The 25,739-nt window shown below is 52.2% G+C and overlaps 1 protein-coding gene across 1 annotated transcript in view; it reads left to right on the forward strand.

Moving 5' to 3' along the window:
- Positions 1 to 25,739, forward strand: part of LOC147086544 (ubiquitin-associated protein 2-like) — a 149,423-nt gene that overhangs the window by 121,529 nt on the left and 2,155 nt on the right. The window contains 4 exon segments of the mRNA XM_085978268.1: positions 84 to 334; positions 7,307 to 7,412; positions 19,172 to 19,245; positions 25,540 to 25,728. Coding sequence (XP_085834394.1) covers positions 84 to 334; positions 7,307 to 7,412; positions 19,172 to 19,245; positions 25,540 to 25,728 — 620 coding nt within the window.

Genomic DNA, 25,739 nt, shown 5'->3' on the forward strand with positions numbered 1-25,739 from the left:
TGAAAATGCGCGGATTTAATGGCCGCCAGCCCCAATCTCCAGAGCGCCACCGAAGCCTCCTTTTTTCCTTCCTCTCTCCGCAGGGGACCTCACCAAATTTGGCCGCGGGGACGCCTCCTCCCCGGCCCCAGCTACCACCTTGCCACAACCTCAGCAGAGCCAAACGCAGACCCACCACACCACGCAGCAGACATTCCTCAACCCGGCCTTGCCGCCCGGCTACAGCTACACCAGTCTGCCGTACTACGCGGGTGTCCCCGGCCTTCCCAACACCTTCCAGTACGGGCCGGCCATGTTTGCTGTGAGTATGGTCGCGGGATATTACCGCCTTCCGGTGAGTGGGTCGATAACCGGATGTTCAAAATCATTGGCAGAAAAAAAAATCTGGGGTTTGGGGGGGGGGGGGGCGGCGGTGGGGTGTGTAAGAGAGATGAGAGGAAATCTTTTTTTCACTCGGGAGATTTGTGGAGATCTGGGGACGCTCGCCCTGAAAAGGTGGCGGGCGCCAATGCCATCGGTAATTTTAAAAGGAAGTCGGACGAGTCCATGAGGATGAGGGGCAAAAAAGCGGGGGGGGGGGGGGCGGTCTAATCACGACTGCTCTTTCAAAGAGCCGGCACAGGCACGGCGGGCCGAGTGGCCTCCTTTCTGTGCTATTAAGTTCCGATGATTCTCGTGCCTGCTCCCCTAATGGAACCCGACTGCGCTGTAGAAAGACATTGATCAGAAATAGGAGCAAGAGCCGGCCATTCGGCCCCTCGAGCCTGCCCCGCCATTCAATATGATCACGGCTGATCTGATCTGGGCCTCCGCTCCACTTCCCTGCCCGCTCCCCATAACCCTCGACTCCCTTATCGTTCAAAAAATCTGTCTTATCTCCGCCTTGAATATATTCAATGACCCGGTCTCCACAGCTCTCTGGGGCAGAGAATTCCACAGGTTCGCCACCCTCCGAGCGAAGGAATTCCTCCTCATCTCAGTCCTAAATGGACGACCCCTTATCCTGAGACTGTGACCCCTCGTTCTAGATTCCCCCACGAGGGGAATCATCCTCTCAGCATCTACCCTGTCGAGCCCCCTCAGAATCTTATATGTTTCAATAAGATCCCCCCTCATTCTTCTGAATTCCAACGAGTATAGGCCCAACCTGCTCAAGCTTTCCTCATAAGTCAACCCCTTCATCTCAGGAATCAACCTCGTGAACCTTCTCTGAACTGCCTCCAATGCAAGTATATCCCACCTCAAATAAGGAGTCCAAAACTGTACGCAGTGCTCCAGGTGCGGTCTGTCTATCTCCACCTTATATGTATTTCACGACCCAGCCTCCACGGCTCTCCGGGGCAGAGAATTCCACACCTGGAATACTGCGTGCAGTTTTGGTTTCCATATTTAAGAAAAGATATACTTGCTCTCGAGGCGGTTCAGAGAAGGTTCACTCGGTTGATTCCGGAGATGAGGGGGGTTGACGTATGAGGAAAGGTTGAGTAGGTTGGGCCTCTACTCATTGGAATTCAGAAGAATGAGAGGCGATCTTATCGAAACATATAAGATTGTGAGGGGGCTTGATCGGGTGGATGCGGGGAGGATGTTTCCAGTGATGGGTGAGACTAGAACTAGGGGGCATAATCTTAGAATAAGGGGCTGCCCTTTCAAAACTGAGATGAGGAGAAACTTCTTCACTCAGAGGGTAGTAAATCTACGGAATTTGCTACCTCAGAGAGCTGTGGAAGCTGCGACATTAAATAAATTTAAAACGGAGATAGACAGTTTCCTAGCTGATAAGGGAATTAGGGATTACGGGGAGCGGGCAGGGAAGTGGACGTGAGTCTAGATTTGGATCAGCCATGATCCTATTGAATGGCGGAGCAGGCCCGAGGGGCTGTATGGCCTACTCCTACTTCTTATGTTCTTATTCACGACCCTCTGAGAGAAGAAATTCCTCCTCATCTCAGTTCTAAAAGGACGACCCTTTATTCTGAAACTTTTCCCCACGAGGGGGAAACATCCTCTGCATCTACAGGAAACTCTTTTTTTTATCCGAGACCGGCATGGTGCCGGTTTATCAAAAAGTCCGGATTACAGAGAGGTATAGTAAAAGGTACGAGAGCTCCGTACACAGCAACAGATCCAGGCTTCCCTGTTGCTTAGCAACAGGTGCAGGAACCCCGGTTACACAGCCACAGGTCCAGGAACGGCCACCAATATGAAGTAAAACTTACCTGAACCTACTCCTGAATTTTGCTGGTTAACAGAGATTTCCGGTTATTTAGGTGCCGGTAAATCGAGAGTTTCCTGTACCTTGGCGATCCCCCTCAGAATCTTTTATGTTTCAATAAGATCACCTCTCATTCTTCTAAACTCCAATGAGCATAGGCCCCACCTGCTCAACCTTTCCTCATAAGACAACCGCCTCATCTCAGGAATCAACCTAGTAAACCTTCTCTGAACTGCCTCCAATGCAAGTATATCCCCCCTTAAATAAGGAGACCAAATCTGTACGCAGTACTCCAGGTGTGGCCTCACCAACGCCCTGTACAGTTGTTGCAGGACTTCCCTATGTTTAGACTCCATCCCCCTTTGCAATAAAGGCCAACATTCCATTTGCCTTCCTAATTACTCGTTGTACCTGCATGTTAACTTGTACATTGATGGAAACCCACGGCCGGTCAATGCAGCATCTGTGGAGAGCGCAAAATACTGAGTTAACGTTTCATTTCTGATGAAATGGCCTCGGGTGACTGTCTGTGTGGAGTTTGCACATTCTCCCTGTGTTTGCGTGGGTTTACTCCGGGTGCTCTGGTTTCCTCCCACAGTCCAAAGATGTGCGGGTTAGGTTGATTGGCCATGATAAAAATTGGCCCTTCGTGTTAGGGGGGATTAAATATGTGGGGTTATGGGGTTACGGGGATAGGGCTTGGGTGGGATGGCTGTCGGTGTAGGGACCGGGTGCTAGGGTTTGGATGATCAGCCATGATCTCGTTGAATGGCGGAGCAGGCTCGAAGGGCCGAATGGCCTACTCCTGTTCCTATCTTCTATGCTTCTATGAAAGGTCATCATCTTGAGGAGTGAGCAAGGCGCGGGGGGGGGGGTGGTGGTTAAGAGTGGGACTAATTTGGTAGGTCTTTCGAAGAGCCGGCATAGGCACGAAGGGCCGAATGGATTCTGTGACTTGAAACCGTACACTTATTTTTCTCTCTGTGCAGGTGCAGCCTGACCTGTGTGTGCAGCATTTTCTGTTCTGTCCCGCCCACCCCCGCAGTATTTTGCTTTTGTTTCCGTCCATTATACAGGAAACTTTGTGCTATCCGGCACCCACGGGACTGAGCTGCTGCCGTTGCCTCAAAACTGCCGTACTCTCCAGAGTTAATGTTGAGAGATACGGAGATTCTTATCTCCGTATTTGACAACAAACACTCTTGCTTAGCAACAGCTTCTAAACACTCGGGTGTGGCCCTAAAGCTCTGTCGCTGAAGCTGTTGCTATAGCTACAGACCTTGCACAGCTTGACAGTTCAAACAAAGCAAAAAAAAACAAACAAAGAATAAAAAACGGCTGCTGATTTTTGCCGGTGGCTCCAGATTGCCGGATAGCTCACCTCCGGATAGCACAAAGTTTCCTGTATTCATATCCCTGGACCTTTTGCTGCTTTTCCCAATTCTCGCTCCTCCGTGGTGTCGTGGGGGGGGGGGGGGGGTTCCGTTCCTGCTTTCCCTGGGGGGTGGCAGACACTGGAATGCCTGGGCGCAGTGGGACATGAACGGGTCGGACGTATGCCCATGAGGAAGCCCGCTTGGTTTTCAGTCCATTTAAATTCATGGCTGGCATATCGGGGGGTGGGGGGCAGCCCCAGTGACCAGGAAATCGGCCCCTTCGTTCTTCAAACTTAATTTGAGCCAAATATTCCCTCCTTTATTTATTTTTCCCGACGTTCCCGCTTAGCCGCTGTCTGGAGCTCCCGCACAGGACGCTTGCCAGTTTCCCAATGGAAAAGCTGCGCCCAAGTTTGAAAGGGCCAGCGCAGTCCCTTAAAGGGGCCACACGCCCCCCCCCAAAAAAAAACAATGGGCGGGAACATTGTCTCATAGCGGCAGGAGTCGGCCATCCCTGCCCATTGAGCTTCCTCTGCTGTTCTGCAAACCGTACAGCAGCGCCTCGTTTTCTGCCCTTGACTACTTTTTCACCCCCCCCTCCCTGTTCCTTTACTTCCCAAGTAAATGTCTATCTCGCTTTCAAACACCCCGATCAAGATTCTGCCGATCAAGGTAGCCTTGTGGGGCAGTGCCTTCCCTCAAATTTGTGTGAAAAAGCTGCTTTTTTGTTTTGTTAAAGGCGCTGGTTTTAAAATTTTAATTCTGCTGCAGCTGCTGGCCACTTGTTGAGGTGTACTTTCACGGGTGCTTCACCTGGAAGGCTAGGCTGTGGGGCTGTTCAACCTCTGGGGGCATCGTAGCACTTAATCCCATCACCACCTGATCGCCACATGTATACTTTCCATCGGGGGAGGTCACTGGACAGCCACCAGGGACTTTGACTTGCTTCGATTTTATTTAAGAACATCAGACGTAACAATTTAGGAGCAAGAGGAGGCCGTAAGGCCCCTTCGAGCCTGCTCCGCCATTCAATAAAGATCACGGCTGATCATCGACCTCACTCCACTTTCCCGCCCGATCCCCATATCCCTTGATTCCCTAAAGTCCAAAAGTCTCTCGATCTCGGCCTTGAATATACTCAACGACTGAGCCTCCACAGCCCTCTGGGGCAGAGAATTCCAAAGATTCACCACCCTCTGAGTGAAGAAATTCCTCCTCATCTCAGTCCTCAATGGCCGACCCCTTATCCTGAGACTGTGCCCCTGGTTCTAGACTCCCCAGCCAGGGGGGAAACAGCCTCTCAGCATCTACCCTGTCAATCCCCCTCAGAATCTTATGTTTCAGTGAGAGTCCAGGTATCATTCCGGTGAATCTACGCTGTACTCCCTCCAAGTATATCCTTCCTAAGGTCCTATTCCTAGCCTATTGTATAAATACTCAAAAGGGCCAAAATTTGCAGGGCTATGGAGCGCCTGGCTTTTAAACAACTGACGCAGGCACGATGGGCCCAATGGCCTCCTTCTGTGCTGTATCATTAAATGAATCTACAGCACCTTTTCATTATTATTAAGAATATGGCGACGAAAAGGTGCTTTCCCTCAATTTTTAACGGAGCCTAATTATCGTACCCCCAAACTGCTGCCTCGCGGCGATCTGCTTTTGCGCCCAGACCGAGAAATCAGACCTGTAACCTGGACGGTGTGCGGGGCTCCTGAATCGAGTGCGCCGCCAAAATGCACGAAATGGTGTTAGGAAAATTGATGGGACTGAAGGCCGATAAATCCCCAGGGCCTGATAATCTACATCCCAGGGTACTTAAGGAAGTGGCCCTAGAAATAGTAGATGCATTGCTGGTCATCTTCCAGAACTCGATAGACTCTGGAACGGTACCCATGGATTGGCGGGTAGCTAATGTTACCCCACTATTCAAAAAAGGTGGTAGAGAAAAGGCGGGGAATTATAGACCGGTAAGCTTGACATCGGTAGTGGGGAAAATGCTAGAGTCCATTATAAAAGATGTAATAGCAGAGCACTTGGAAAGCAGTGACTGGATCGGACAAAGTCAACATGGATTTACAAAAGGTAAATCATGCTTGACTAATCTACTGGAATCTTTTGAGGATGTAACGGGTAAAATAGATAAGGGAGAACCAGTGGATGTGGTGTATTTGGACTTTCAGAAGGCTTTCGATAAGGTCCCGCATAAGAGATTAGCGTGCAAAACTAAGGCACATGGGATTGGGGGCAAGGTATTGACTTGGATAGAGAACTGGGTTGGCGGACAGAAAGCAAAGAGTTGGAATAAACGGGTCGTTTTCCGAGTGGCAGGCAGTGACTAGTGGGGTACCGCAAGGATCAGTCCTAGGACCCCAGCTGTTCACAATATATATTAATGATCTGGACGAGGGAATTGGATGTAATATCTCCAAATTTGCAGACGACACAAAGCTGGGTGGGAGGGTATGCTGTGAGGAGGATGTCGTGAAACTCCAGCACGATTTGGACAGGTTGGGTGATTGGGCAGAAACATGGCAAATGCACTTTAATAATGTGGATAAATGTGAGGTTATCCACTTTGGTGGCAAAAACAGGAAGGCAGATTATTATTTGAATGGTAATAGATTGGGAGATGGGGAAGTGCAACGAGACCTGGGTGTCCTTGTGCACCAGTCGCTGAAGGTAAGCATGCAGGTGCAGCAGGCGGTTAAGAAGGCAAATGGTATGTTGGCCTTCGTAGCAAGAGGGTTCGAGTACAAGAACAAGGATGTCTTGCTGCAGTTGTACAGGGCCTTGGTGAGACCACACCTTGAGTATTGTGTGCAGTTTTGGTCACCTTACCTGAGGAAGGATGTTCTTGCCATGGAAGGAGTGCAGCGAAGATTCACCAGACTGATACCTGGGATGGCAGGAATGACGTATGAGGAGAGATGGTGTCGATTGGGCTTATACTCACTGGAGTTTAGAAGATTGAAAGGGGATCTCATCGAAACCTATAAAATTCTGTCAGGCCTGGACAGACTAGATGCAGGAAGGATGTTCCCGATGGCGGGGGAGTCCAGAACCAGGGGTCACAGTCTAAGGATAAGGGGTAGGCCATTTAGGACTGAGATGAGGAGGAATTTCTTCACCCAGAGAGTGGTGAACCTGTGGAATTCTCTGCCACAGAGGGGTGGTGGAGGCCAGTTCATTAAATATATTCAAGAAGGAGTTGGATATATTTCTTGAGGCTAAAGGGATCAAGGGATATGGGGAGAAAGTAGGGACAGGGTACTGAATTTGGATGATCAGCCATGATCTCATTGAATGGCGGAGCAGGCTCGAATGGCCGACTCCTCCTATCTTCTATGTTTCTATGTTTGTTTCTATGAAAGGCAATCGGTTGCATACTGCAGTGGTCCAGGTGCTCTCCGGTGCTGCCACCCACTGGCAGTCTTCGGTCAGTCGCACGGTCATCGTCTTTCGCTGCTATCCTGGCCTGCCCCTTTAAGAGCATTGTCCCTTTAAGAATCTGGTAGAGGGGGCCCAGCCCAGCCGGGTTTATACAGCTGACGAGGCCATTTGTAGATTTCCGGCTCCGGGCCCTCGACTGTCCCACGTTAAAAGTTTGTTTCACGCCCGTGTGCCACTCTGGCGCGAGGCGGGTATGTGCTGGGCGCTCGACTTTGCGGCGAGGCTTGCTGACCGGCCCGCGGGTCCCGTTTTCTCTGTGCCGCAGGTCCCTCCGACTTCGTCGAAGCAGCACAGCGTGAATGTTAACGTGAACGCGACGGCGACCGCCTTTCAGCAGGCGAGCGGCTACGGAACGCACGGCTACAGCACCGGTAAGTGGCGCCCGCCAAAAAAAAAAACGCCCTAGCTCCTCCGGCTAACTGTGCGGGCGACTTCTACCCAGCCACAGATGTGGGTGTGATCCCAGTGGCCTTGGGGGTGGGGAAGGTCCAGAGGATTGATTCCTAGCTTGGAGAACCTCCGCTCCTCGGATAGGCTTGAGGACTTTTGATTTGGAGGCGACCTGCTCGAGGTCTGTAAAATAATGAAAGGACGGGTTGGTGTGTCTGTGTAAGATTGGGAATAGACTGGATGTTGGGCGGGTCTTCTATTCCCAGAGAGCAGCGAGCCTCTGGAACATGTTGCTGGCTGGTGTGGAGGGTGCCAACTCTCTGCCTTCAAGAGGGAGCTGGAGCGGTTCCTGACCAGGTCCGGGATTGACGTAAGAAAACTACTAGGCACTTGGTCTAAGCGTTAAACAAAGCTTTAATCAACTGTTTTACAACATGGAGGTCTAGTTGTGTCCTTCACTAGTTCCTGTTAAGGAATGTCCTGCGCAAGCTGGGCCCGTGCCCGAGTATTTATTATTCCCCCTGGACAGCACCACCCGCAGGCCGCTCAGTATTATTTCATAAGCCTTTCTTTCATGAATGACTGATTCATGTCATGGATCTCATTGAAACGTATAAAATTCTGACAGGGCTAGACAGACTGGATGCAGGGAGGATGTTTCCCCTGGCTGGGGGGGGGTCTAGAATGAGGGGTCACAGTCTCAGGATACGGGGTAGGACATTTAGGGCTGAGATGAGGAGAAATTTCTTCACTCAGAGGGTGGTGAACTTGTGGAATTCTCTACCACAGAAGGCTGTGGAGGCCAAGTCACTGAATATGTTTAAGAAGGAGATCGATAGATTTCTAGACACAAAAGGCGTCAAGGGGTATGGGGAGAGAGCGGGAATATGGTATTGACATAGAGGATCAGCCATGATCATATTGAATGGCGGAGCAGGCTCGAAGGGCCGACTCCTGCTATTTTTCTATGTCAGTGTCCTTCTAGAGGACACTTGGTCCGTGAGACCTCCTGGACTGGTATCGAGGAATTTCCCAGAGTAAAGGGAGTAAAGGCTAAAGGGATCAAGGGATATGGGGAGAAAGCAGGGGCAGGTACTGAACTTGGATGATCAGCCATGATCGCATTGAATGGCGGAGCAGGCTCGAGGGGCCGAATGGCCTACTCCTGCTCCTACCTTCTATGTTTCTATTTCCCCCCCCCCCCCCCCCCCCCCCGTGTCTAGTTATGTTCCTCCAGCCAATGTGGAATGTGGGGCAGCCTTGACGGACCTGCTAGTCTTTTTCTGCCCGTTAGTTTGGTTTGTTCATAGATTGGGGGAATTAGACCATCTCTGGGACCTGGGGTTAAAAAACCAGAGGTTGAATTATACCCGGACTCCAAGGGTTAAATTACGAGGAGAGATTACACAAACTAGGGTTGTATTCCCTGGAATTTAGAAGGTTAAGGGGTGATTTAATCGAAGTTTTCAAGATATTAAGGGGAACTGAGAGAGAGAAACTATTTGTGCTGGTTGGGGATTCTTGGACTAGGGGGCAGAGTCTAAAAATTAGAGCCAGCTATCTCGGGAGTGAAATTAGGAAACACTTCTACACACAAAAGGTGGTAGAAGTTTGGAACTCTCTTCTGCATAGGGCAATTGATGCTAGATCAATTAATTTTAAATCTGAGATTGATAGATTTTTGTTAGCCAAAGGTATTGAGGGATATGGGCCAAAGGCGGGTAGATTGAGTTGGGTCGCAGATCAGCCATGATCTCATTGAATGGCGGAACAGGCTCGAGGGGCTGAATGGCCTCCTCCTGTTCCTAAATGCAAGTCGACTCCCTTGGCAACTATTCGGCACTGCGGAAATACCGCAGCACGTGGCTTCTTCACCGCTACCTGTCGGCTTCGCTCGCGGAGCTGGTGACTGGGGGGAAAAGAAAAGTGTCTTGAATTTTGGGATTGCTTGTTGGGATGTCACTGGTTTGTGCTGACGTGATTCGAGCCAAGAGGGCTGTCGACTGTTGAGCACCTAGCTGACACTGTTCGCTCAAGCCCCGCTCCGGCCCACCGTTGTGAAGTACTGCATTGTTTGAAGTGCCGTGCTACAGATGAGATGTTAAAGTGAAGCCCCCTCCACCTTTTATAGGGTCAACATTGAAGAGCAGGAAGCTCTCCTTGTGTACTGGCCAACTCGTCTCCCTCCGTTCGCTGGTTGGTGGGATCGCCCACCCGATCTTCACAATCTTCATTTGTTACCTCCTCTTTCTGGAACTCCCTTCCCAAACTACGTCGCCTCTCCATTTCTCTCTTCACTTCATCAAAAAAAAAAAATCCTTCTCCGTACCTACCTCGTTGACCAAGCATTGGGTCCCTCTCCCACCATGACTCTTGATTGTGAGCATAAGACATTGAGTGTCAGCTGTGGCTCCAAGGTCGTGGGTTCAACTCCCCACTCCAGAGACTTGAGCACGTAATCCAGGCCGACACTCCAGTGCCAGTACTGAGGGAGCGCCGCACTGTCGGAGGGGCAGTACTGAGGGAGCGCCGCACTGTCGGAGGGGCAGTACCGAGGGAGCGCCGCACTGTCGGATGGGCGGTACTGAGGGAGCGCCGCACTGTCGGATGGGCGGTACTGAGGGAGCGCCGCACTGTAGGAGGGGCAGTACTGAGGGAGCGCCGCACTGTCGGGGGGCAGTACCGAGGGAGCGCCGCACTGTCTGAGGTGCTGTGTTTCGGATGAGATGTTAAACCGAGGCCCCGTCTGCCTTCTCAGGTGGATGTAAAGGATCCCACGGCCACTATTGGAAGAAGAGCAGGGGGAGTTCTCCCCGGTGTCCTGGGGCCAATATTTATCCCTCAACCAACATCACTAAAAACAGATGATCCGGTCATTATCACATTGCTGTTTGTGGGAGCTTGCTGTGCGCAAATTGAGCTGCCGCGTTTCCTACAACAGTGACTGCACTTCAAAAAAAAAAAAAAAAGTACTTCATTGGCTGTAAAGAGTATTGGGACGTCCTGAGGTGGTGAAAGGCGCTGGAGAAATGCACGTCTTTCTTTTATAATGTAAATTTGAGCCGCTCTTGTCTGCACATTCTCATTGATGCGAATTCTCCTTGAGCGTGACGCGGTGTTGTGCTGCACAGTATCTGTGCAGAATGTCCTGAAATACTTGCTGGTGTTTGTAGGAGGCCTGATGTCACGAAGCTGAAAGCAGGGGCCTGGTCTCGGAAGAGCTGTCGCTGCAGCTGCAAATGTTTGAACTAGTTATGTTCCCTTTGTAGTTTGTTTCTCAGTTTGTGTCTGGTCCCCCCGGTGTCTAGTGTTGGGTTTGTGTCTGGTCCCCCCGGTGTCTAGTGTTGGGGTTGTGTCTGGTCCCCCCCGGTGTCTAGTGTTGGGTTTGTGTCTGGTCCCCCCGGTGTCTAGTGTTGGGTTTGTGTCTGGTCCTCGGTGTCTAGTGTTGGGTTTGTGTCTGGTCCCCCCGGTGTCTAGTGTTGGGTTTGTGTCTGGGGTCACGGTGTCTAGTGTTGGGTTTGTGTCTGGTCCTCGGTGTCTAGTGTTGGGTTTGTGTCTGGTCCCCCCGGTGTCTAGTGTTGGGTTTGTGTCTGGTCCCCCCGGTGTCTAGTGTTGGGTTTGTGTCTGGTCCTCGGTGTCTAGTGTTGGGTTTGTGTCTGGTCCCCCCGGTGTCTAGTGTTGGGTTTGTGTCTGGTCCCCCCGGTGTCTAGTGTTGGGTTTGTGTCTGGTCCCCCCGGTGTCTAGTGTTGGGTTTGTGTCTGGTCCTCGGTGTCTAGTGTTGGGTTTGTGTCTGGTCCCCTCGGTGTCTAGTGTTGGGTTTGTGTCTGGTCCTCGGTGTCTAGTGTTGGGTTTGTGTCTGGTCCTCGGTGTCTAGTGTTGGGTTTGTGTCTGGTCCTCGGTGTCTAGTGTTGGGTTTGTGTCTGGTCCTCGGTGTCTAGTGTTGGGTTTGTGTCTGGTCCTCGGTGTCTAGTGTTGGGTTTGTGTCTGGTCCTCGGTGTCTAGTGTTGGGTTTGTGTCTGGTCCCCCCGGTGTCCAGTGTTGGGTTTGTGTCTGGTCCTCGGTGTCTAGTGTTGGGTTTGTGTCTGGTCCTCGGTGTCTAGTGTTGGGTTTGTGTCTGGTCCTCGGTGTCTAGTGTTGGGTTTGTGTCTGGTCCTCGGTGTCTAGTGTTGGGTTTGTGTCTGGTCCCCCCGGTGTCTAGTGTTGGGTTTGTGTCTGGTCCCCTCGGTGTCTAGGGTTGGGTTTGTGTCTGGTCCCCCCGGTGTCTAGTGTTGGGTTTGTGTCTGGTCCCCCCGGTGTCCAGTGTTGGGTTTGTGTCTGGTCCCCCCGGTGTCTAGTGTTGGGTTTGTGTCTGGTCCCCCGGTGTCTAGTGTTGGGTTTGTGTCTGGTCCCCCCGGTGTCTAGTGTTGGGTTTGTGTCTGGTCCCCCCGGTGTCTAGTGTTGGGTTTGTGTCTGGTCCCTCGGTGTCTAGTGTTGGGTTTGTGTCTGGTCCCCCCGGTGTCTAGTGTTGGGTTTGTGTCTGGTCCCCCCGGTGTCTAGTGTTGGGTTTGTGTCTGGTCCCCCCGGTGTCTAGTGTTGGGTTTGTGTCTGGTCCCCCCGGTGTCCAGTGTTGGGTTTGTGTCTGGTCCTCGGTGTCTAGTGTTGGGTTTGTGTCTGGTCCCCCCGGTGTCTAGTGTTGGGTTTGTGTCTGGTCCTCGGTGCCTAGTGTTGGGTTTGTGTCTGGTCCTCGGTGTCTAGTGTTGGGTTTGTGTCTGGTCCTCGGTGTCTAGCGTTGGGTTTGTGTCTGGTCCCCCCGGTGTCTAGCGTTGGGTTTGTGTCTGGTCCCCTCGGTGTCTAGTGTTGGGTTTGTGTCTGGTCCCCCCGGTGTCTAGTGTTGGGTTTGTGTCTGGGGTCACGGTGTCTAGGGTTGGGTTTGTGTCTGGTCCCCCCGGTGTCTAGTGTTGGGTTTGTGTCTGGTCCTCGGTGTCTAGTGTTGGGTTTGTGTCTGGTCCTCGGTGTCTAGTGTTGGGTTTGTGTCTGGTCCCCCCGGTGTCTAGTGTTGGGTTTGTGTCTGGTCCCCCCGGTGTCTAGTGTTGGGTTTGTGTCTGGGGTCTCGGTGCCTAGTGTTGGGTTTGTGTCTGGTCCCCCCCGGTGTCTAGTGTTGGGTTTGTGTCTGGTCCCCCCCCCGGTGTCTAGTGTTGGGTTTGTGTCTGGGGTCACGGTGTCTAGGGTTGGGTTTGTGTCTGGTCCCCCCGGTGTCTAGTGTTGGGTTTGTGTCTGGTCCTCGGTGTCTAGTGTTGGGTTTGTGTCTGGTCCCCCCGGTGTCTAGTGTTGGGTTTGTGTCTGGTCCCCCCGGTGTCTAGTGTTGGGTTTGTGTCTGGTCCTCGGTGTCTAGTGTTGGGTTTGTGTCTGGTCCCCCCGGTGTCTAGTGTTGGGTTTGTGTCTGGTCCTCGGTGCCTAGTGTTGGGTTTGTGTCTGGTCCCCTCGGTGTCTAGTGTTGGGTTTGTGTCTGGTCCCCCCGGTGTCTAGTGTTGGGTTTGTGTCTGGTCCTCGGTGCCTAGTGTTGGGTTTGTGTCTGGTCCCCCCCGGTGTCTAGTGTTGAGTTTGTGTCTGGTCCTCGGTGCCTAGTGTTGGGTTTGTGTCTGGTCCCTCGGTGTCTAGCGTTGGGTTTGTGTCTGGTCCCCCCGGTGTCTAGCGTTGGGTTTGTGTCTGGGGTCACGGTGTCTAGTGTTGGGTTTGTGTCTGGTCCCCCGGTGTCTAGGGTTGGGTTTGTGTCTGGGGTCACGGTGTCTAGTGTTGGGTTTGTGTCTGGTTCCCCCGGTGTCTAGGGTTGGGTTTGTGTCTGGTCCCCCCGGTGTCTAGTGTTGGGTTTGTGTCTGGTCCCCCCGGTGTCTAGTGTTGGGTTTGTGTCTGGTCCTCGGTGTCTAGTGTTGGGTTTGTGTCTGGTCCTCGGTGTCTAGTGTTGGGTTTGTGTCTGGTCCCCCCGGTGTCTAGTGTTGGGTTTGTGTCTGGTCCTCGGTGTCTAGTGTTGGGTTTGTGTCTGGTCCTCGGTGTCTAGTGTTGGGTTTGTGTCTGGTCCTCGGTGTCTAGTGTTGGGTTTGTGTCTGGTCCCCCCGGTGTCTAGGGTTGGGTTTGTGTCTGGTCCCCCCGGTGTCTAGCGTTGGGTTTGTGTCTGAGGTCTCGGTGTCTAGTGTTGGGTTTGTGTCTGGGGTCACGGTGTCTAGTGTTGGGTTTGTGTCTGGTTCCCCCGGTGTCTAGGGTTGGGTTTGTGTCTGGTCCCCCCGGTGTCTAGTGTTGGGTTTGTGTCTGGTCCCCCCGGTGTCTAGTGTTGGGTTTGTGTCTGGTCCTCGGTGTCTAGTGTTGGGTTTGTGTCTGGTCCTCGGTGTCTAGTGTTGGGTTTGTGTCTGGTCCCCCCGGTGTCTAGTGTTGGGTTTGTGTCTGGTCCTCGGTGTCTAGTGTTGGGTTTGTGTCTGGTCCTCGGTGTCTAGTGTTGGGTTTGTGTCTGGTCCCCCCGGTGTCTAGGGTTGGGTTTGTGTCTGGTCCCCCCGGTGTCTAGCGTTGGGTTTGTGTCTGGGGTCTCGGTGTCTAGTGTTGGGTTTGTGTCTGGGGTCTCGGTGTCTAGCGTTGGGTTTGTGTCTGGGGTCTCGGTGTCTAGTGTTGGGTTTGTGTCTGGGGTCTCGGTGTCTAGTGTTGGGTTTGTGTCTTGTCCTTGGTGTCTAGCGTTGGGTTTGTGTCTGGTCCTCTGTCTAGTGTTGGGTTTGTGTCTGGTCCTCGGTGTCTCGTGTTGGGTTTGTGTCTGGTCCTCTGTCTAGTGTTGGGTTTGTGTCTGGTCCTCGGTGTCTCGTGTTGGGTTTGTGTCTGGTCTTCTGTCTAGCGTTGGGTTTGTGTCTGGTCCCCCCGGTGTCTAGTGTTGGGTTTGTGTCTGGTCCTCGGTGTCTAGTGTTGGGTTTGTGTCTGGTCCCTCGGTGTCTAGTGTTGGGTTTGTGTCTGGTCCTCGGTGTCTAGTGTTGGGTTTGTGTCTGGTCCCCCCGGTGTCTAGTGTTGGGTTTGTGTCTGGTCCTCGGTGTCTAGTGTTGGGTTTGTGTCTGGTCCCTCGGTGCCTAGTGTTGGGTTTGTGTCTGGTCCCCCGGTGTCTAGCGTTGGGTTTGTGTCTGGTCCCCCCGGTGTCTAGTGTTGGGTTTGTGTCTGGTCCCCCGGTGTCTAGCGTTGGGTTTGTGTCTGGTCCCCCGGTGTCTAGTGTTGGGTTTGTGTCTGGTCCCCCGGTGTCTAGCGTTGGGTTTGTGTCTGGGGTCACGGTGTCTAGCGTTGGGTTTGTGTCTGGTCCCCCGGTGTCTAGCGTTGGGTTTGTGTCTGGGGTCACGGTGTCTAGCGTTGGGTTTGTGTCTGGTCCTCGGTGTCTAGTGTTGGGTTTGTGTCTGGGGTCACGGTGTCTAGCGTTGGGTTTGTGTCTGGTTCCCCCGGTGTCTAGCGTTGGGTTTGTGTCTGGTTCCCCCGGTGTCTAGTGTTGGGTTTGTGTCTGGGGTCACGGTGTCTAGGGTTGGGTTTGTTTCTGGGGTCTCGGTGTCTAGGGTTGGGTTTGTGTCTGGGGTCTCGGTGTCTAGGGTTGGGTTTGTGTCTGGGGTCTCGGTGTCTAGGGTTGGGTTTGTGTCTGGGGTCTCGGTGTCTAGGGTTGGGTTTGTGTCTGGGGTCACGGTGTCTAGGGTTGGGTTTGTGTCTGGTCCCCCGGTGTCTAGCGTTGGGTTTGTGTCTGGGGTCACGGTGTCTAGCGTTGGGTTTGTGTCTGGTCCCCCCGGTGTCTCGTGTTGGGTTTGTGTCTGGTTCCCCCGGTGTCTAGCGTTGGGTTTGTGTCTGGGGTCACGGTGTCTAGGGTTGGGTTTGTGTCTGGTTCCCCCGGTGTCTAGCGTTGGGTTTGTGTCTGGGGTCACGGTGTCTAGTGTTGGGTTTGTGTCTGGTCCCCCGGTGTCTAGCGTTGGGTTTGTGTCTGGGGTCACGGTGTCTAGTGTTGGGTTTGTGTCTGGTCCCCCCGGTGTCTAGGGTTGGGTTTGTGTCTGGTCCCCTCGGTGTCTAGTGTTGGGTTTGTGTCTGGTCCCCCCGGTGTCTAGTGTTGGGTTTGTGTCTGGTCCTCTCGGTGTCTAGTGTTGGGTCTGTGTCTGGTCCCCCCGGTGTCTAGTGTTGGGTTTGTGTCTGGGGTCACGGTGTCTAGTGTTGGGTTTGTGTCTGGTCCCCCCGGTGTCTAGTGTTGGGTTTGTGTCTGGTCCCCTCGGTGTCTAGTGTTGGGTTTGTGTCTGGTCCCCCCGGTGTCTAGTGTTGGGTTTGTGTCTGGGGTCACGGTGTCTAGTGTTGGGTTTGTGTCTGGTCCCCTCGGTGTCTAGTGTTGGGTTTGTGTCTGGTCCCCTCGGTGTCTAGTGTTGGGTTTGTGTCTGGTCCCCCCGGTGTCTAGCGTTGGGTTTGTGTCTGGTCCCCCCCGGTGTCTAGTGTTGGGTTTGTGTCTGGTCCCCGGTGTCTAGTGTTGGGTTTGTGTCTGGTCCCCCCGGTGTCTAGCGTTGGGTTTGTGTCTGGTCCCCCCCGGTGTCCAGTGTTGGGTTTGTGTCTGGTCCCCGGTGTCTAGTGTTGGGTTTGTGTCTGGTCCCCCCGGTGTCTAGCGTTGGGTTTGTGTCTGGTCCCCGGTGTCTAGTGTTGGGTCTGTGTCTGGTCCCCCGGTGTCTAGGGTTGGGTTTGTGTCTGGGGTCACGGTGTCTAGTGTTGGGTTTGTGTCTGGTCCCCCGGTGTCTAGCGTTGGGTTTGTGTCTGGTTCCCCCCGGTGTCTAGCGTTGGGTTTGTGTCTGGGGTCACGGTGTCTAGGGTTGGGTTTGTGTCTGGTCCCTCGGTGTCTAGCGTTGGGTTTGTGTCTGGGGTCACGGTGTCTAGGGTTGGGTTTGTGTCTGGTCCCCCGGTGTCTAGCGTTGGGTTTGTGTCTGGGGTCACGGTGTCTAGTGTTGGGTTTGTGTCTGGGGTCACGGTGTCTAGCGTTGGGTTTGTGTCTGGGGTCACGGTGTCTAGTGTTGGGTTTGTGTCTGGTCCCCCCGGTGTCTAGCGTTGGGTTTGTGTCTGGGGTCACGGTGTCTAGGGTTGGGTTTGTGTCTGGTCCCCTCGGTGCCTAGTGTTGGGTTTGTGTCTGGTCCCCTCGGTGTCTAGTGTTGGGTTTGTGTCTGGTCCCCCGGTGTCTAGCGTTGGGTTTGTGTCTGGGGTCACGGTGTCTAGTGTTGGGTTTGTGTCTGGTCCCCCGGTGTCTAGCGTTGGGTTTGTGTCTGGGGTCACGGTGTCTAGTGTTGGGTTTGTGTCTGGTCCCCCGGTGTCTAGCGTTGGGTTTGTGTCTGGGGTCACGGTGTCTAGTGTTGGGTTTGTGTCTGGTCCCCCCGGTGTCTAGTGTTGGGTTTGTGTCTGGTCCTCGGTGTCTAGTGTTGGGTTTGTGTCTGGTTCCCCCGGTGTCTAGTGTTGGGTTTGTGTCTGGTCCCCCGGTGTCTAGTGTTGGGTTTGTGTCTGGGGTCACGGTGTCTAGTGTTGGGTTTGTGTCTGGGGTCACGGTGTCTAGTGTTGGGTTTGTGTCTGGTCCCCCCGGTGTCTAGTGTTGGGTTTGTGTCTGGGGTCACGGTGTCTAGGGTTGGGTTTGTGTCTGGGGTCACGGTGTCTAGTGTTGGGTTTGTGTCTGGGGTCACGGTGTCTAGTGTTGGGTTTGTGTCTGGGGTCACGGTGTCTAGTGTTGGGTTTGTGTCTGGTTCCCCCGGTGTCTAGGGTTGGGTTTGTGTCTGGTCCCCCCGGTGTCTAGCGTTAGGTTTGTGTCTGGGGTCTCGGTGTCTAGCGTTGGGTTTGTGTCTGGGGTCTCGGTGTCTCGTGTTGGGTTTGTGTCTGGTCCCCCCGGTGTCTAGTGTTGGGTTTGTGTCTGGTCCCCCCGGTGTCTAGCGTTGGGTTTGTGTCTGGTCCCCCCGGTGTCTAGTGTTGGGTTTGTGTCTGGTCCCCCCGGTGTCTAGTGTTGGGTTTGTGTCTGGTCCCCCCGGTGTCTAGTGTTGGGTTTGTGTCTGGTCCCCCCGGTGTCTAGTGTTGGGTTTGTGTCTGGTCCCCTCGGTGTCTAGTGTTGGGTTTGTGTCTGGTCCCCCCGGTGTCTAGTGTTGGGTTTGTGTCTGGTCCCCCCGGTGTCTAGCGTTGGGTTTGTGTCTGGTCCCCCCGGTGTCTAGCGTTGGGTTTGTGTCTGGTCCCCCCGGTGTCTAGTGTTGGGTTTGTGTCTGGTCCTCGGTGTCTAGTGTTGGGTTTGTGTCTGGTTCCCCCGGTGTCTAGGGTTGGGTTTGTGTCTGGTCCCCCCGGTGTCTAGCGTTAGGTTTGTGTCTGGGGTCTCGGTGTCTAGCGTTGGGTTTGTGTCTGGGGTCTCGGTGTCTAGTGTTGGGTTTGTGTCTGGTACCCCCGGTGTCTAGGGTTGGGTTTGTGTCTGGTCCTTGGTGTCTAGCGTTGGGTTTGTGTCTGGTCCCCCCGGTGTCTAGCGTTGGGTTTGTGTCTGGTCCCTCGGTGTCTAGTGTTGGGTTTGTGTCTTGTCCCCGGTGTCTAGTGTTGGGTTTGTGTCTGGTCCCCCCGGTGTCTAGCGTTGGGTTTGTGTCTGGTCCTCGGTGTCTAGTGTTGGGTTTGTGTCTGGTACCCCCGGTGTCTAGGGTTGGGTTTGTGTCTGGTCCTTGGTGTCTAGCGTTGGGTTTGTGTCTGGTCCCCCCGGTGTCTAGCGATTGGGTTTGTGTCTGGGGTCTCGGTGTCTAGTGTTGGGTTTGTGTCTGGTCCTCGGTGTCTAGCGTTGGGTTTGTGTCTGGTCCCTGGTGTCTAGTGTTGGGTTTGTGTCTGGTCCTCGGTGTCTAGTGTTGGGTTTGTGTCTGGTCCCCTCGGTGTCTAGTGTTAGGTTTGTGTCTGGGGTCTCGGTGTCTAGTGTTGGGTTTGTGTCTGGTCCCTGGTGTCTAGTGTTGGGTTTGTGTCTGGTCCTCAGTGTCTAGTGTTGGGTTTGTGTCTGGTCCCTTGGTGTCTAGTGTTGGGTTTGTGTCTGGTCCCCCCGGTGTCTAGGGTTGTGTTTGTGTCTGGTCCCCTTGGTGTCTAGTGTTGGGTTTGTGTCTTGACGATAGCAGTGTAGCTTTCCTCCATGACAGTGCCACAATTCCAATCTCTACAATAACAGGTAGAGGATTAAATGGCTAATAGTGTTGAGCTGTTATTAGGGCTGCAGGGAACAGATTTGTAATCCATTCTGCTCAACTAGTCCATGCCTGTGTTTTTCCACACAAGCCTCCCCTCACCCTCTTCATCTCACCCCATCACCATATCCTTCTATTCCTTTCTCCCTCATGTGTTTATCCAGCTTCCCCTTAAATGTATCGATACTATTCGCCTCGACCACTCCCTGTGGGAGCGAGTTCCACATTCTCACCACTCTCTGGGTAAAGAAGTTTCTCCTGAATTCCCGATTGGATTTATTAGTGACTCTCTTATATTGACGGCCCCTAGTTCTGGTCTCCCCCACAAGTGGAAACATCTTCTCTACGTCGACCCTATCGAACCCTTTCATAATCTTAAAGACCTCGATCAGGTCACCCCTCAGCCTTCTCTTTTCTAGAAGGCCTGTTCAGTCTTCCGTGGTAGTTCTAACTGCTCCGTCTGATAAATCTTGTTTGCGCCTTCTCCAGTCTCGTTCTCAAGTCCTACTGCTCCAGAGTGAGTTGTTTATCGCACTTTTTCTTTTTAATGTGTTTTGGCATTTTAGCTGGTGTGTCCGTGACCTCGAGCAACACGGGTGTCCCAGACATCTCAGGATCTGTGTACAGTAAGACCCAGCAGGTAAGTGTGTCAATGTTCAGGTGATGCCTAGCCTCTCATCTTCTAGCACAGTGCTTATGTTACTGGGCTCGCAATCCAGAGGCCTGGACTAATGATCTGGAGATGTGACATTCAAAATAATTAATATACATTTAAATTTCTTAGTAATGGTGACCATGAAACTATAGAAACATAGAAGATAGGAGCAGGAGTAGGCCATTCGGCCCCTCGAGCCTGCCCCGCCATTCAATGAGATCCAAATTCAGTACCCTGTCCCTGCTTTCTCCCCATATCCCTTGATCCCTTTAGCCTTAAGAAATATATCCAACTCCTTCTTGAATATATTTAATGAACTGGCCTCCATTGCCCTCTGTGGCAGAGAATTCCACAGGTTCACCACTCTCTGGGTGAAGAAATTCCTCCTCATCTCAGTCCTAAATGGCTTACCCCTTATCCTTAGACTATGACCCCTGGTTCTGGACTCCCCGGCCATCGGGAACATCCTTCCTGCATCTCGTCTGTCCAGGCCTGACAGAATTTTATAGGTTTCAATGAGATCCCCTCTCATTCTTCGAAACTCCAGTGAGTATAAGCCCAATCGACGCAATCTCTCCTCATACGTCATTCCTGCCATCCCAGGTATCAGCCTGGTGAATCTGATTGTGTAGGGGTTCTCTGTAGATCCAATTAGCATTGGCAGGCTCCTGGCCCGCATCCCCTTCCTTTTAGGCAAGGAGAACCTTCGGGAACATCGAAAGACGAGGTAATTGGTAGCATGGAGGTGGAATAAGAAACTAGCGTGCAAAGTTAAAGCTCATGGGATTGGGGGTAAGGTACTGACTTGGATAGAGAACTGGTTGGCAGACAGGAAGCAAAGAGTTGGAATAAGCGGGCCTTTTTCAGAGTGGAAGGCAGTGACGAATGGGGTACCGCATGGATCGGTGCTAGGACCCCAGTTATTCACAATATATATTAATGATCTAGACAAGGGAACTAGATGTAATGGCCCAGAAATTCGGGTCGGGGGGGCTTCCCGCGGGTGTAAGCCCCCCGACCTGCACTTACCTAGCGCGCCGGCCGTTGTGCTGTGGGCCCGCGTGGGATTCCGATCCTGGGCCTCCTCCAGCTGCCGGCGCGCAGTGCTTGTGTATCCCAGGGGCGCAGTTAGTTCGAAGCGTCCCCTGGATCACGTGGGCCATGGAGAGCCAATCGGAGCAGGGAATGCTCCATTCATAAGTTTGACAGGAAGAGCTGTCAAACCTATAAATACTGTAAGCCCCAAAACATCACTAAATCTTCAAATAAATTTTTAAAAAACATTTTTTAAATAAACTATAAATGACATGAAATAACTATTTTAAACAATTAAAATTTTTGAAAATAATTTTATTTTCTAACGGGGCTAAAAATAAACTTACCTTTAAAGTATTTAAAAATAATAAACCTGTGGAAAAAATGTTTTAATTTTAATTAATTCACCACTTACCACAGGCCTTGCGACTGCTTTTTATATGTCTAACTTCTGGAGACTTACCTTCCCGGGAAAACCTGCAAAAAAAACCTAAGTTCGATGCGCACGCGCAGCCTCTCCTGCGCAGGCGTTCGAACTCTGAACCCCTTCTTTCAGGGGAACGGAAGTGCCGGATTCCCGCGCATGCGCAGTGCATGCAGGAAACCGGCACTTCCATTGGGCTTACAGGTGAGTACCCCGTGCGTACTCACCCGTGGAGACCCGAATTTCTGGGCCAATATCTCCAAGTTTGCAGATGACACAAAGCTGGGTGGGCGTGTGTGCTGTGAGGAGGATGCAGAGAAACTCCAGTATGATTTGGACAGGTTGGGTGATTGGGCAGAAGCATGGCAGATGCACTATAGTGTGGATAAATGCGAGGTTATCCACTTTGGTGGCAAAAACAGGAAGGCAGATTATTATCTAAATGGCAATAGATTGGGAGAAGGGGAAGTGCAACGAGACCTGGGTGTCCTTGTGCACCAGTCGCTGAAGGTAAGCATGCAGGTGGTTAAGAAGGCAAATGGTATGTTGGCCTTCGTAGCGAGAGGGTTTGAGTACAGGAGCAAGGATGTCTTGCTGCAGTTGTACAGGGCCTTGGTGAGACCACACCTTGAGTATTGTGTGCAGTTTTGGTCGCCTTACTTGAGGAAGGACGTTCTTGCCATGGAAGGAGTGTAGCGAAGATTCACCAGACTGATACCTGGGATGGCAGGAATGACGTATGAGGAGAGATTGGGTCGATTGGGCTTATACTCGCTGGAGTTTAGAAGAATGAGAGGGGATCTAATTGAAACTTATAAAATTCTAACAGGACTAGACGGACTAGATGCAGGAAGGATGTTCCCGATGGCAGAGGGGTCCAGAACCAGGGGTCACAGTCTAAGGATAAGGGGTAAGCCATTTAGGACCGAGAAGAGGAGGAATTTCTTCACCCAGAGAGTGGTGAACCTGTGGAATTCTCTGCCACAGAGGGCGGTGGAGGCCAGTTCATTAAATATATTCAAGAAGGAGTTGGATATATTTTTTAAGGCTAAAGGGATCAAGGGATATGGGGAGAAAGCAGGGACAGGGTACTGAATTTGGATGATCAGCCATGATCTCATTGAATGGCGGAGCAGGCTCGAGGGGCCGAATGGCCGACTCCTGCTCCTATCTTCTATGTTTCTATGTATCTTGAAGACACAATCTTCCTTCTGATTTCCAACACAGCCAACAAACCAAAGCAGGTGCTGGAAATCTGAAATAAAAAGCAGTAAATTGCTGGAAACACTCAGCGGGCCAGGCGGCATCTGCGGAGCGAGAAACAAGAGTCAACGTTTCGGGCCGATGACCTTTCGTCAGAACCGCATTTTAAAAAAATCAATAAAACCCCCCCACTTAACTGGTCGTTCATCTTGTGGGTTGAAGTCCGACCGTGGACTTGAGCCCGTGATCCAGTGTGGGACTGAGGGAGTGCTGCCTTGCTGGAGATGTCGTCTTTCGGGCTAGATGTTCAGTCAAGCCCTGCCGCCTGCTCATGTGGCCGTGACGGGCCCCATGATGCTGTGGAGGGGGAGAGCCTGGGAGTCGTCCCGGCGTCTTGGCCAACTGTAACTGTTGAGTTGTAAACATAAGAAATAGGCCACTTGGCCCCTCGAGCCTGCTCCACCATTCAATAAGATCGTGGCTGATCTTGGGCTCAAAGCCACTTCCCCGCCCGCTCCCCATAAACCTTCACTCCCTTATCTTGCAAAAATCTGTCCATCTCCACCTGAAATGTATTTAATGACCCAGCCTCCACGGCTCTCGGGCAGAGAATTCCATAGATTTACGACCCTCGGAGAAGAAGTTCTTCCTCATCTCAGTCCTAAAAGGGCGACCCCTTATTCTGAAACTGTGCCCCCGAGTTCTAGATTTCCCCACGAGGGGAAACATCCTCTCTGCATCTACCCTGTCGAGCCCCCTCAGTATCTCATGTGTTTCAATAAGATCACCTCTCATTCTTCTAAACTCCAATATCGGCCCAACCTGCTCAACCTTTACCTCATAAGACAACCCCCTCATCTCAGGAATCAACCGAGTGAACCTTCTATGAACTGCCTTCAATGCAAGTATATCCTTCCTTAAATAAGGAGACCAAAACTGTACGCAGTACTCCAGGTGTGGTCTCGCCAACACCCTGTACAGTTGTAGCAGGACTTCCCTGCTTTTATACTCCATCCCCCTTGCAATAAAGGTCAACATTCCATTTGCCTTTTTTGATTACTTGCTGCACCTGCATGCTAACTTTTTGTGTTTCATGCACAAGGACCCCCAGGTCCCTCCTGAAGCTGTCAATTCTCTCATGTCCTGGCCAACACTCCTCGCTCAGCCAACATGCTGCTGCTCTCTTTAGGGCTCTGTTGGGAGCGCCTAATTGCCGCTGCACTTGCCCGCATGAGCCACTTCCGTTCAAAGTACAGGAAACTTTGGTTTATCCGGAGGTTGTATGTCCGAAATACTCGATCTAACGGCAAAAATCAGGAGCCGTTTTCTATAAGTTTTTTAGTTCTCGTTCTTTTTTATTCCCCAGTCAGGCACTGCAAGGTCTGTAGCTATAGCAACAGCTTCAGCTAGAGACGCTTGCAGCTGCAGCCGACTCTTTAGAAGCTGTTGCTAAGCAACAGTGTTTGTTGTCAGATACGGAGATGAAAACCTCCATATGCTTCAACATTAACTTTGTATGTCCGGCAGTTTTGATAGATCGGCTACACGTCGGTGCCGGATATCTCACAGTTTCCTGTAATTCATTGTTGAGCACTTTGGGCCATTTCTGAGGGGACGGAAGGCCAGATATAAAGGTACAGGAAACTCTCTCTTAACCGGCACCTAAATATCTGGAAATCTCTCTTAACCGACAAAATTCAGGAGTAGGTTTAGGTAAGTTTTACTATATGGCCGTGTAACAGGTTCCTGGACCTGTGGCCGTGCAACCGGGACTCCTGGATCTGTGGCCGTGTAACCGGGACTCCTGCACAAGTGCCGTGCAACCGGGACTCCTGGATCTGTGGCCGTGTAACCGGGACTCCTGCACAAATGCCGTGCAACCGGGACTCCTGGATCTGTGGCCGATTAACCGGGACTCCTGCACAAGTGCTGTGCAACCGGGACTCCTGGATCTGTGGCCGATTTAACCGGGACTCCTGCACAAGTGCTGTGCAACCGGGACTCCTGGATCTGTGGCCGATTAACCGGGACTCCTGCACAAGTGCTGTGCAACCGGGACTCCTGGATCTGTGGCCGATTTAACCGGGGCTCCTGCACAAGTGCCGTGTAACCGGGACTCCTGCACAAGTGCCGTGTAACCGGGGCTCCGGCACCTAAGGCCGTGTATGGGGCGCTCGTACCTTGGTAAGTATAGAAACATAGACGATAGGAGCAGGAGTAGGCCATTCAGCCCCTCGAGCCTGCTCCGCCATTCAATGAGATCATGGCTGATCATCCAAATTCAGTACCCTGTCCCTGCTTTCTCCCTATATCCCTTGATCCCTTTAGCCTTAAAAAATATATCCAACTCCTTCTTGAATATATTTAATGAACTGGCCTCCACCGCCCTCTGTGGCAGAGAATTCCACAGGTTCACCACTCTCTGGGTGAAGAAATTCCTCCTCATCTCAGTCCTAAATGGCTTACCCCTTATCCTTAGACTGTGACCCCTGGTTCTGGACTCCCCGGCCATTGGGAACATCCTTCCTGCATCTAGTCTGTCCAGGCCTGACAGAATTTTATAGGTTTCGATGAGATCCCCTCGCAATCTTCTAAACTCCAGCGAGTATAAGCCCAATCGACCCAATCTCTCCTCCTACGTCATTCCTGCCATCCCAGGTATCAGCCTGGTGAATCTTCACTGCACTCCTTCCATGGCAAGAACATCCTTCCTCAGATAAGGCGACCAAAACTGCACACAATACTCAAGATGTGGTCTCACCAAGGCCCTGTACAACTGCAGCAAGACATCCTTGTTCCTGTACTCGAACCCTCTTGCTATGAAGGCCAACATACCATTTGCCTTCTTAACCTAACTGCCTGCTGCACCTGCATGCTTACCTTCAGCGACTGGTGCACAAGAACACCCAGGTCTCTTTACACTTCCCCTTCTCCCAATCTATTGTCATTCAAATAATAATCTGCCTTCCTGTTTTTGCCACCAATATACAGGAAACTTCGCGATATCCAGCACCGACGGGACCGAGCTGTTGCCGATCTATCAAAACTGCCGGACAAACCAGCGCTAATGTTGAAGCATACGGAGGTTTTCATCTCCGTATCTGGCAACAAACACTGTTGCTTAGCAACAGCTTCTAAACAGTCGGCCCGTACCTTGGAAGCGTCTCTGTAGCTTAGCAACAGCTTCAGAGAGACTTTGCAGAGCCTGACTGTTGGGGGGGGAAAAAAGCCACGAGAAGAAAAAAAAACCTAACAAAACGGCTCCTGATTTCTGCCGGTGGATCGAGGTTTCCGGACATTCAACCTCCGGATAAACCAAAGTTTTGTTAGGTCCGGACTTGTTGATCAACCGGCACCACGATGGTGCCGGATAAAAAAAAAAAAAAGAGTTTCCTGTACGTCTGCAATGGAGAAAAGTCTCCATTCTGTACCTGGTAGGTTAGCCGCACGAAATTGCAGGTCTCCACCGTAGAAAGCCGTATGAGAGACGGGAATGTGCCGCAAGGTCGGTGGGCAAAGGAGGTGATGTGGGGCGGGGGGGGAAAGAGGCTTCATTTGCTTTCTGAACTGTGCTTTCTGACCTCCCGTTTGCTTTTTTTTTCCCCTCCCTGCTCCAGTCTTTCGAGAAGCAGGGCTTTCACACTGGAACTCCAGCAGCTTCGTTTAACCTGCCCTCCGCTCTGGGAAGTGGGGGCCCCGTGAATCCCGCCACCGCTGCTGGCTACCCTCCTCCCTTCATGCACATCCTGACCCCTCACCAGCAGCAGATGCACTCGCAGATCCTGCACCTCCAACAGGATGGCCAGGTACTACACAA

Source organism: Somniosus microcephalus, unplaced genomic scaffold (assembly GCF_052327205.1).
Source record: "Somniosus microcephalus isolate GS21.2 unplaced genomic scaffold, FLI_Smic_1.0 unresolved_chr7, whole genome shotgun sequence".
NCBI classification, from domain to species: Eukaryota; Metazoa; Chordata; class Chondrichthyes; order Squaliformes; family Somniosidae; genus Somniosus; species Somniosus microcephalus.